The sequence below is a fragment of the Mastomys coucha genome, unplaced genomic scaffold, assembly GCF_008632895.1.
Source record: "Mastomys coucha isolate ucsf_1 unplaced genomic scaffold, UCSF_Mcou_1 pScaffold15, whole genome shotgun sequence".
Lineage (NCBI taxonomy): Eukaryota > Metazoa > Chordata > Mammalia > Rodentia > Muridae > Mastomys > Mastomys coucha.
This window is the reverse complement of record NW_022196897.1, coordinates 112,796,839-112,808,285: the sequence shown is the minus strand read 5'-3', so window position 1 is coordinate 112,808,285 and position 11,447 is coordinate 112,796,839. Positions and strand designations below refer to the sequence as shown.

General features: G+C 40.4%; 1 protein-coding gene across 1 annotated transcript in view; it reads right to left on the bottom strand.

Annotated features, from left to right (window-relative positions):
* The window catches only part of Stard7 (StAR related lipid transfer domain containing 7), a 29,146-nt gene that overhangs the window by 13,024 nt on the left and 4,675 nt on the right, over positions 1-11,447 (bottom strand). The window contains exons 2-3 of the mRNA XM_031371810.1: positions 3,038-3,246; positions 2,765-2,814 (exon numbers count right to left, since the gene is read on the bottom strand). Of these exons, the coding sequence (XP_031227670.1) occupies positions 2,765-2,814; positions 3,038-3,246 (259 nt within the window). The remainder of the gene's footprint in view (positions 1-2,764; positions 2,815-3,037; positions 3,247-11,447) is intronic.

Below are 11,447 nucleotides of genomic sequence, written 5' to 3'. Positions count from 1 at the left end.
AGGAAAGCAAAAAGTACTTTTTTTTTAAAGTAAGGCTTTACCTTGTAGTAACTACAGCTGGCCTGAAATTTACTAGGTAGACAGGGCTAGCTATAACTTGTGGTAGTCCTCCTAAGTGTTGGGATTACAGGCCTGTACCATTGCCTACCCAGTATTGATATATCATTGATTATGGTATAGAGTTCAGTGCCTGTGCTAGACATTGTGTGGGTTTTGACAAATGTCTAGAATGACCTACATTTGAAACCATATAATATGTCACCTTTCAGATTGGCTTTTATCTAGCAATATGCATAAAAAAAAGAAAAAAAACATGAGCCTGGAAAACAGCAAATAAACAGTACTCTTCCATAGTTCTTATTTCAAGTTCCTGTCCCAGCTTTTCTCAGTTATTGACTATACCTATAAACTGAAATAAACTCTTTCTTCCTAAATTGTTTTTGGTCAGAATCACAGCAACAGAATGAAACTAAAACAGCCTATGTAACTATGTAAGCCTAACAACCTGAATTCAATACACAGAACCCACAGAAGGGTGGAAGAGAAGCAACTCTACAGAGTTGTCCCCTAACCTCCACGCATGTACCTGCACCCCGAGTAGCAATAATAAAACTTATAAAGAAAAGGAAATGTCTGGAGAAAATACAACAAATAACATGTAAAGATATGATAATTCTAAATCATTTTAAACAGAAAAAGAAATTCAAGAAACATTTCTCATTTTCTTTCATATCAAGGAACTAAGGAACTTCAAATACAGACATCATATGCATAAAAACCAAACAGCACTGACAAAATCCAGAGCTCAGGTCAAAGTGCCTTGCATATCCTTAGTGGGTATACCATTGTTCCAATTCTGTTGATTCAAGCCAGCACACCCTGTACATACTATGCAGTGTTCCATTTCCCTAGTCTTGTTTTTACTTAAGCCAGTCTCATCAAGCTGACCTTGAATACACTATGTACCAGGAAGGCTTCGGCCTCCCAAATAGCTGGGATTACAGGCCTGCTGGGGATTGGCTCTAATACTTTGATTTAATTGGAAATCTGCATGTCCAAACTCTGAAGGTCCTTGTCCCCAGTGGTTTTTGATCAATCAATAAAGATGCCAGCAGCCAATGGCTGGGCAAAGGGAAATGGGATGGGATCTTTAGATTTTCAAGGGCTAGGAACTGGGAAAAAGAAGACAGAGAATTGGCATGACTCAGGAGAGAAGGATGGGATGTCGGAGCTGCAGAACAGAAAGCCAACCAGCCATGTGAGAATTCGGGTGGGTGGACACTGGCCACTTCCATAATCGGACCTGGGATAGCGGGGAAGATTTAGGAGTGCCTGGCCTTTGAAGTAGCCAAGGCATTTTAAAATTAACTGGTGTGGGTATGGGTGTGGGTGGGTGTGTAGGTGTGTGTGAGAGAGAGAGGGGTGGAGAGAGAAAGACAGAGAGGGAAGGAGGGAGGGAGGGAGATAGTTCCATTCTCAATCCAGATAGCTCCTGGCTGGAAGCACATAACCCACTGGGGACCAAAGCAGTGTAGCTAAACTCACTGCTACGCAGGCCTATTCCAACAGGCTCGGCAGGGGAGAGAGGGACACTTACACATTACTAGTGGAATTACACACTGGTATTAGTAGATTATGAAAATCAGTATGGAGGTTTATCAGAAAAATTAAAAACAGGACTATCATATGACCCAGCCATACTCCTAAGCATATAACCTATACACTCTGTATCTTACTATAGATGATTACTGTGGCACCAGTCACAAAAGGAAGGCAATTAAACCAAATGAATGGATAGTAAGTAAACATGTGGTACTTGTATACAATGGAATTTCATTCAGTCAAAAAGAAGAATAAAACTATAAAACATTGAGAAAGATGATAAGTCTGTAAATTATATTAAGCAAGGTAACATTCAGAAAGACATTGCCATATTCTCATATGCAGATCTTACATATGAGGGCGTGAGCATAGACAAGCCATGAAGCCAGAGAGCAGTCCAGGAATAAAGAAAAGGTAGTGTGATGAGAGGGGAGGAAACAGAACACACGTGATAGGGAAGTTGACAGGGATTGCTAAGGGTAGAAGGGTAGAAATACACAGGGGGGGGGGGGGGGGGGGGACAGGGGAGAAGGAAGAAGGCAACAGGGGGAGGAAGACAGTGAAAACAAGTTATGTCTGAAAATGCCATAATACTTTGTATACTTATTTTGTATTTTGTTTGACACAGGGTCTCTCTATATAGTCCTGGATGTCCTGGGGCTCCCTACACAAACCAACTACTAGGATTAAAGGTACATGCCACCACATTCAGCTGTATACTAATTTTTGAAAATAAAAAATTAAATTTGAAAATGGAAGTATCAGGAAAGAAAGTTCTATGTGGCACTTTGGGAGATCTCACCTTTCCCTCTTACTTTTGTTTTACTCTTACTGTTTCTGGGACAGAGTCTCTCTATGTAGCTCTTCTGTCCTGGAACTAGCTGTGTAGCCCAGGCAGGCCTCAAATTCATAGAGATCCATCCACCTGCCTCTGCTTCTTGAGTGCTAGAATTAAAGGTATGTGCCATCACATGCAACTCTTTGTTTTAAATTCATTTATTTGTTTTAACTTGCTATGTATTTCTGACTAGCCTTGTATTTGTTATACAACCCAGGCTTGCCTCTAACTCGCAGCAAGTCTCCTGCCTCACTTTCCAAGTACTGAGATTACAGACATTCATGGAGTCAAAAAGTTCCAAATCTGGAGAGAAAATGAACTTACCTGAACATTGAAGAACTGTCGGGGCGTCACATCTGTGTAGGTTCCAAAAACTAGAACGACAAGAGGGGTGGGGGAGAGCTAGGAAGCAGCAAAGCAAGGCAGAGACGACAGGTGTCAAGGAAGAATATGAAAAGCTTGTCATCTGGGAGAGGAAACCAAACAAAAATTTGGCAAATTTTCTTCAGCAGGGCCAAGATAGAATGGTTTAGGAAGCAAAAGGAACTCTGTGTGGGCACCATGGACACATGTCAAAGGCAGCAGGGCATGGCTCACCTCGGTACTGGTAAAGGTGAGTGCCTGTAATTGGGCGCCGCCACAGCTTGAAGTGTTTCTTGTCCATCACCATTTCCCATGGTTCTTCTTTGTCTTTTGACTTTTCATTCCCTCCTGCTGAGGACTTTGGTTCAGGAGGGTGATTCTCAACTCCACAACTCTGAAATACATTCGACATTTCCTCCAACCGTTTCATCTCATTAATGGACCTGGAAAGACAGAAATAAGCACGGTGTCCATGAAATGAAGTATCCAAAGACCTGCAAAAAGACAACTGTGGTTGGACATAGCATGTTGCCTCAGTGAATAAAAACTGAATTGTTGGGCTGGAGAGATGGCTCAGTGGGTAAGAGCACTGACTGCTCTTCCAAAGGTCCTGAGTTCAAATCCCAGCAACCACATGGTGCCTCACAACCACATATAATGAGATCTGACACCCTCTTCTGATGTGTCTAAAGACAGCTATAGTGTACTTAATTATAATAATAAATAAATCTTTGGGCAGGAGTGAGCAGAGGTCCTGAGTTCAATTCCCAGAAACCACATGATGGCTCACAACCATCTGTACAGCTACAGTGTACCCAATAAAATAAATATTAAAAAAAAAAAAAAAAATTGAATTGTTAAGCTTGAATACTAGCCTAACACTTGTAATTATAATAATTAACCAGTAACCATTTCTAAATCTATAAATGTATACCATAGTCTCAAATAACATAAAATTTAAAAAAAAAATTTGGGTATTTTTATTTTTTATGCACATAGTATACGTGTGTAGGATCCTTAATCCTGTCACCTAACTGCATTTCAAGTCCAGGAGTGAGAGGACTTAAAGCAGGTCAGAAACTAGAAATCATGCTGTGGGCAGCAAAGTGAGACAGATAACATGTATTAAGGAAGACTGAGAAGCTGAGCCATCTTCAAATATTAACCACCAAGATTCATAGATGTGTCCTTGACGATCCCATCCTTCTGCAACACAGGATCTATGTAGGCCAGCTAACCTTATATCACACCTCCATCCTCTTGCCTCGGCTGCCTGAGTACTGGGTTATAGCACAGTGAGACTTTCTACCCCTTTAGTGGACTGTCTTCCACACAGCACAAGGTTTACTGTTGGCAGAATATAATTCAGTGCTTTCTAGACTCCTCGACAAGTTGGATATATACTTTCAGGCAGTTCCCTCACTCCCCATCCCTGCCAGCCACAAGTCTGTCTTTATTTCCAACATTTATTCCATTTCAAATAAATGGAATTGTGGCTTGGTATGGTTGCAAGGGAGATAGAGGTAGGCTTATCTTTATAAGGCCAGCCTGGTCTACATAGGGAGTTTGAGGACAGCCAGAGCTAAATGTTGAGACCTTGTCTCAAACAAGCACACAAAAATGGAATTACACATATGTCCTCTTCATCTGGCTCCCTTTACCTGGCATATTTTACAAGTTTCATCCATGTTGGGTTGTATTCCTTCTCATAGCTGAACAACATTCCATCATATAAATATATATCACCTTTTGTTTAGCAGAAAACAGGCATCTGTGCTGTTTTCACTTTGGAGCTACCATGAATAATAACAGTTTCTATGTAGATGTGCTGTCACTTTCTTAGGTAGAGTCCTAAGAATGAATCTGCTGGCTTATGGTAACAATGGTAGCTTTATACTTACCCCCCTACCAAGGGGACTAGAGATAGATGCTAAGGCTTCATACACACTAGGGAAGCACTCCTACCAGCTGAGTTACATTCCCAGCCCCTACATTTACTTTTTTGAGGAACTCTCAAACTACTTTTTGTTTGTCTGTTTGGTTTGGTTTGGTTTCTAATACTGGGTTTCTCTGTATAGCCCCTCCCTGACTGTCCTGGAACTTATTCTGTAGACCAGGCTGAACTCAGAGATCTGCCTGTCTCCTACTGGGATTAAAATTATGTGCCACCACCACCCAGTTTTCTTGTTTGTGTTTTAAGACAATGTCTCACTATGCTGCCTGCTGGCCTTGAACTCCTGAGTTCTAATAATCCCTTTGCCTCAGCTTCTCAAGGGGTTACAGGTGTCCCACTACATTTGTCTCTTTAAATTGATCTTACAGGTGTGCATATGTCACCATGTGTAGAAGAGAGCAACTTTTAGAAATCAATTTCTTCCTCCATCCTGTTCCTGAGGTAGAGTATCAGGCTAGCTGTCTCTTCTGAGCTTTCAGCCAATTCTCCTACTCTGCATCCCAACTGCCAGTAGGAATTTGGGGACTACAGATATGGACACATTTAGCTTTTTAAAAATGTTGTGTCTGGAGATCAAGCCCATGCTGTTAGAGGCACTGAGTCCCTGGTCCCATTTGCTTTTTAAAAACTCAATAATGTTTCGTTTTTGAGACAAGGTTTCATTGTGCTCACTGGCTGGCCTGAAACTCTATGTAAACCAGGCTAGCCCTGAACTTAGATCTTTCTGCCTGTACTTCCTGAGTGCTGGGATTAAAGGTGTACACCACCATGCCCAGACTCAATCTTTTATAGGTTTCAGAGTTCTAAAAAGTCTTATGCTTCGTTCTTAAATTTATTAAGAGTTCTATTCTTTTTTATGTTGTAAATGAAATTCTGTTCATTTTCAGATTACTGTTTCCTGTTTTATTTAACCTGCAGTCTTATTAGTGCTAACAGTTTTCAAAGTTTAATGATTTTCAGAAATTCCTAAATATTTAAACTGACAATACAGGGCTGGAGAGATGGCTCAGCGGTTAAGAGCACTGACTGCTCTTCCAGAGGTCCTGAGTTCAATTCACAGCAACCACATGGTGGCTCACAACCATCTGTAATGGGGATCCAATGCCCTCTCCTGGTGTGTCTGAAGACAGTGACAATGTACTCACATACATGAAATAAATATATCTTTTAAAAAAAATAAACACAAGCAATTAAAAAAAAAAAAAAACCTGCCAGGTGGTGGTGGTACACGCCTTTAATCCCAGCACTTAGGAGGCAGAGGCAGGGGGATTTCTGAGTTTGAGGCCAGCCTGGCCTACAGAGTTCAAGGACAGATGGGGCTACACAGAGAAACCCTGTCTTGAAACAAACAAACAAAAAAAAAACAAAATAAAACAAACAAACAAACAAAAAACCTGACAATACAGTATCTGCTGCAGTTTTACTTGCTCCTGTCCAGTCAGGGTACCTTTTATCTCTCTCTTCCCCAACTTTCCTGCTATAAACTCTAAAACATTGTTCAAAGGAGGGAGTAAGAGCAGTGGCTTGTTTTTCTGTTGACCTTAGAGGAAGTTTCATTTTCTCAGCATGTTGTAAGCTCTTTTTAGATACTCTTTATAAATTTGAGGAATTTCCCTTCAATTCCCAATCTGTTGAGTGTGATTTTTTTTTTAAAGGTAATACATGTGGGTGCTTTTGTTCATATTTTTATCTGTGTACCACTTGAGTGCCTGGCACCCCCTCAGAGGCTAAAAGGTGGCACTAGATTCCCTGGAATGGGAGTTATAGATGGTTGTTAGCCATCATGTGGGTGCTGGAACTTGAACCCAGATCTTCTGGAATATCAGCAGTAGTATTAACCACCAAGTCATCTCTCCAATCCCTATGATTTTTTTTAAATTATGAAATGAGGTTAGAATTAGCCAAATGCTACTTCTCTAAGTTTTTTCTTCTTTTTTTTTTTTTTAATTTTTCCCCCAGTGCTTGAGAGAGACAGGCAGACTTCTGAGTTTAAGACCACTACATGCAGTGGTAGTGCATGCCTTTAATTACAGCATTTGGGAAGTGATGGCAGAGACAGGCGGATTTCTGAGTTTGAGGCCAGCCTGGTCTACAGAGTGAGTTCCGGGACAGCCAGGGCTACATAGAGAAACCCGTGTCTCGAAAAAAAACAACAACAAAAAGGCCACTACACAGTGGAGACCTTGTGTGTGTGAGTGTATCTGTGAAGTTTCTACAGAGGTGTAGATCTCCTAGAACAAGTTTCAGGGTTTGTGAGGTGCCCAAAGTGGATGCTGGAAACTGAATACTGGACCTCTCTATAAGAGAAGCATGTGCTGTTAACCACTGAGATATCTCTCCAGACCCTTCTTTTTCTTTAAGATAGTATCATGTAGCTCAGCCTAACCTCAATGTGTATCTAAGATGACCTTAAATTTATCTTCCAGCTGGGCAGTGGTTGTGAAGATCTTTAATCCCAGCCCTTGGAAGGTGGAAGCAGAGGCAGCTGGATTTCTGAGTTCAATGCCAGCCTGGTCTCTATTGAGTTTCTAGACAGTTGGGGCTACACAGAGAAACCCTGTCTTGAAAACAAAACAACAACAAACTTATAATATCTCCACCTCCAGAATATTGGGATATTGCCATCAACCTGGTTAGATGGTGATGGCTTTTTGCATGCTCCCTCTACCAAGTGAACTACATCTGAACTCCTGTATTTTATTCAATTAATATAGCATATTAAATTAATTTGTTCATGGTTCTTTTATATATTGCTGGATTTAGTCTTTTGGTACTTCTGCCCAAAGGGCTATAAAATTCCTAAAATGTGATACTCCATAGTACGGTTATATATCACTTAGTGATCAATACGCAGGTATAGACATAGATTGGTATAATAACCAACAAACTGGAATTATGGATATATCTATGGAGGTCATAGGCCCTAGGGAGAATCAACTACTACTGTTTTGATAAATGGTCAATATTTATGTTTATACTCACAGAGCAGTGCTCTCTCTGTCATGGTCAGAGAAGTTTTTTTCCTGGTGGGTAGTAGTTAATGTAGAGACTCAAAGTGCTGAGAGAAACAATTTGAGTGCTCAGCCTTAACTGAGAAACCTCTATCACTAGTCTTTTCTCATCCTCCCCACCTATATGCAAAGATTTTGATCCTTCTCCACCCAGTACCAAGGGCTCCTGCTGCATTTCAAGAACCTAATAGCCTGGATCAATGACCACATTCCTCTCAGAGCAGTGATTCCTTTCTCCTTGGATCAGTAAATCCTTCCCCATTCTGGATACATGCACACACGCAAGCATAACAATCTCAAAAGAGTATGAGGTTAGACCCCAAAGAATAAGGAAAAGATACAGTTGTAATCTGTGTTAAAACTACAAAAAACAAGCATACTTTCTGCCCCTGCTGCCTGCTCTTATGTTTTGATGAGCAGTGCAGAATAAACTTTTCTGGAAGACTAAACTTTTGCCTTGCTGAGACACTTCAGTTAAAGTGGTGGTCTCCTTTGCCATCCTTGACTTATTTCTAACACAAGGCTCAGGAAAGTTAAGAAATGCTGATTTCAACAAGGTGTGGCTACTGTACTCAAGAACTCACAACAGCTGTGGTAACCCACACGAGATCAAGCCAGGCAACATTCCAGCATGGATAGCATAGGAGCTTGTGAAGCCCCACCCCTAACTGAGGAGTTATTGACAGTTTATGCTTGCTGGAGGAAGGAGAGCCATTGTTTTCTGGAGTTGCCACGATGTTACAACCACGCACATTAAAGCAGCACTAACTGGACTCAGTGGATTATGAAGGAAAAGAGAACATGAAGATACAAGTGGTATTCTCTGAGGTTCTAGACAGAATAGGACAGTAGAGTTAGGAATAGACAGATATGATCAAGATACACTACTCTATACATGTATGAAATTGTCAAAGAAAATAAATAAAACAAAACATGGCTTGTATTTTATAAATAACTTTAAGTAGTAAACAGAAAAGAAAACATGCTGATTGATTAATCTGCACAAACATAAAAGGATACAATTCAAAAGTGAGGTCAGCCCTGGGTGTGGCCGCACACACATGCCTGACCTGCCTTACAGAATTTAGGGGGCAGTGAGGATGGAGAGTTTGAAGCCAGCTTGAGTTACATAGTGAGATCCTGTCTTTAAAAAAAATTCTAGCCGGGCAGTGGTGGCACACGCCTTTAATCCCAGCGCTTGGGAGGCAGAGACAGGTGGATTTCTGAGTCTGAGGCCAGCCTAGTCTCCAGAGTGAGATCCAGGACAGCCAGGACTACACAGAGAAATCCTGTCTCGAAAAACAAAAACAAAAACAAAAACAAAAACAAAAACAAAAAATAAAACAAAACAAAAAAAAAATTCCAGAGTCTGAGGATATAGTCTGGTGGTATTAGTGTTTATGTAGTATTTATAGGCCCTGGGTTTAATCCCGTGTTGTATAACAAAAAAAAAAACAAGGAAAACCACAATTACTGACATACTAAAATAAGAGTAACTTCTATAAAGTTAATGACATTAATTTTATTTTATTCTCTACAGAGATAAATCACAGTATGCTATAATAATGTATCTTTACAGGGCTGGAGAGATGGCTCAGTGGTTAAGAGCACTGACTGCTCTTCTGAAGGTCCCTGCAACCACGTGTGGCTCACAATCATCTGTAATGAGATCTGATGTCCTCTTCTGGTGCATCTGAAGACAGCTACCGTATACTTAGATATAATAATAAATAAATAAATCTTTTTATAAAAATGTATCTTTACATCTGTAAACTATGAATCTCTTTTAACTACAGTTCCAATTCCTAGTATCTCTATGGTAAGTAGTAAATAGTCAACAAATGTTTAATGAATAAACTGAATAGATAAAAATATAGAAGCAGACATCGAATTATTATATTAAAACATTATATTAATATACCAGAAAGCCAAAAACACACTAGGAAAAATGGCATTTGCCAATAATCTTAACATTAAGAAAACTGAGGCAGGAGGATTATTATGATCGAGGTCATTTTAGACTAAAGTTCCAGGCAAACCAGGGCTACATAAAATACTGCTTTCTCAAAAAGGGGGTAGGGTGGGGAATAAAAGCAAATTATTGGCATTCCAAGACTAAATTTTCAAGCAGTTTAGCAATCCTAGAGAGGTTTGTTGTAGTCCTGGCTCTGGTACATACTAATTGTGTGATCTGAGATTCATTTTACCTTTCACCTATAAAGGAGAAGATACATACCTACTCCCACCTCTCCCTCTCCACCCCTAGTTTTTTGAGACAGGGTTCCTCTGTGTAGCTCTGGCTGTCCTGGAATTCACTATGTAGCCCAGGATGGCCTTGAACTCACCAATACTCCTGCTTCTGCCTCCCTAGTGCTGCAAATAAAGGTGTGTTGCCATCACCATCCAGCAAGACATCTTTTCTTGCAGGTTCCTATTAATACTAGAATTCTGTGCTGGAGAAATGGCTCAGTGGTTAAGAGCACTGACTTCTCTTCCAGAGGTCCTGAGTTCAATTCCCAGCAACCACATAGAGGGATCTGATGCCCTCTTCTAGGGTGTCTGAAGACAGCTACAGTGTACTCATATATATAAAATAAATAAAACTTAAAAAAAATACTAGAATTCCAAGTTACTAGATTTTAAACTTTAGATTTAGGCAAAAAAAATTTATACTGGGAGATATTTGTCATTCTTACTGTCTGAAATCCCTCCCTATTTACAGAGAATCTAAATAGGTAGGTGCAAGCTCATATTCTACCTCTCCTATTTAAGCACAGCTAATCTAGGTAAGTTTAGAACTCCTAGCTAGGAGGGACAAAGGCCCAGGAAGTTTACAGATTGCTCACCAGGAAGGGAGTCTAGAGTAACTAACTTAAGTGAAAATGCCCACAAGACTGCTATATAAAGATTATCCTTGTAGCAAGCCCTGACTGTTTTCTTGGCCAGCCTGTACTATAGCTTTCTTGTCAATGCTCCAAACAGTCAGCTAACAAGGACTCATCCAGTTAATTCCTTTTGGTTTGAGTTAATAAAGATCATTTCAGTATTTGTACCCAAGAACCTTGACCAGTACAAACATTCTGATAAAAATAGTTTCATCAAGCTGGGTGATGGTATTTGCTTTTATTCCCAGAACTCAGGAGGCAGATCTCTGATTCAGAAGCCAGCCTGGTCTACATGTGTAGCCAGAGCTACACAGAGAAACCCTGTACCCTGTCTCAAAAAACAAACAAAAGTTTTATCATTTTTGAAAGTTTTAAATTGGAAACTGCAAAATAGGATTCAATGCTAGCCCTGCAATGGCCCAAGAAAAGAAGTATGGGCAACATTTTATTAATGGTGGCAATTAGATCTTGAAGAAACAAAAGCACAATCACAGCACCAGCTGCCCAGAGAACAATCCCAGGCATGACTTGGCAACAAGCAAGGGCCCTGTACAGGACTAACTAAAGCAGTCTCCTCCCCACTGCCCCACACACACCCTTTTGAGACAGGGTCTCTCCACAGAACCTTGGCTGTTATGGAACTTGAAACGTAGACCAGGCTGCCAGGCTGGCATCTACCTTACAGAGACCTTCCACCTGCCTGTGCTTCCACAATTTGGGGATTTAAAAGGCATGTGCAAATGGCTTTAGTAAAGCATTCCTTTTCTTTCTTTCCTTCTTCCTTCCTTCCTTCC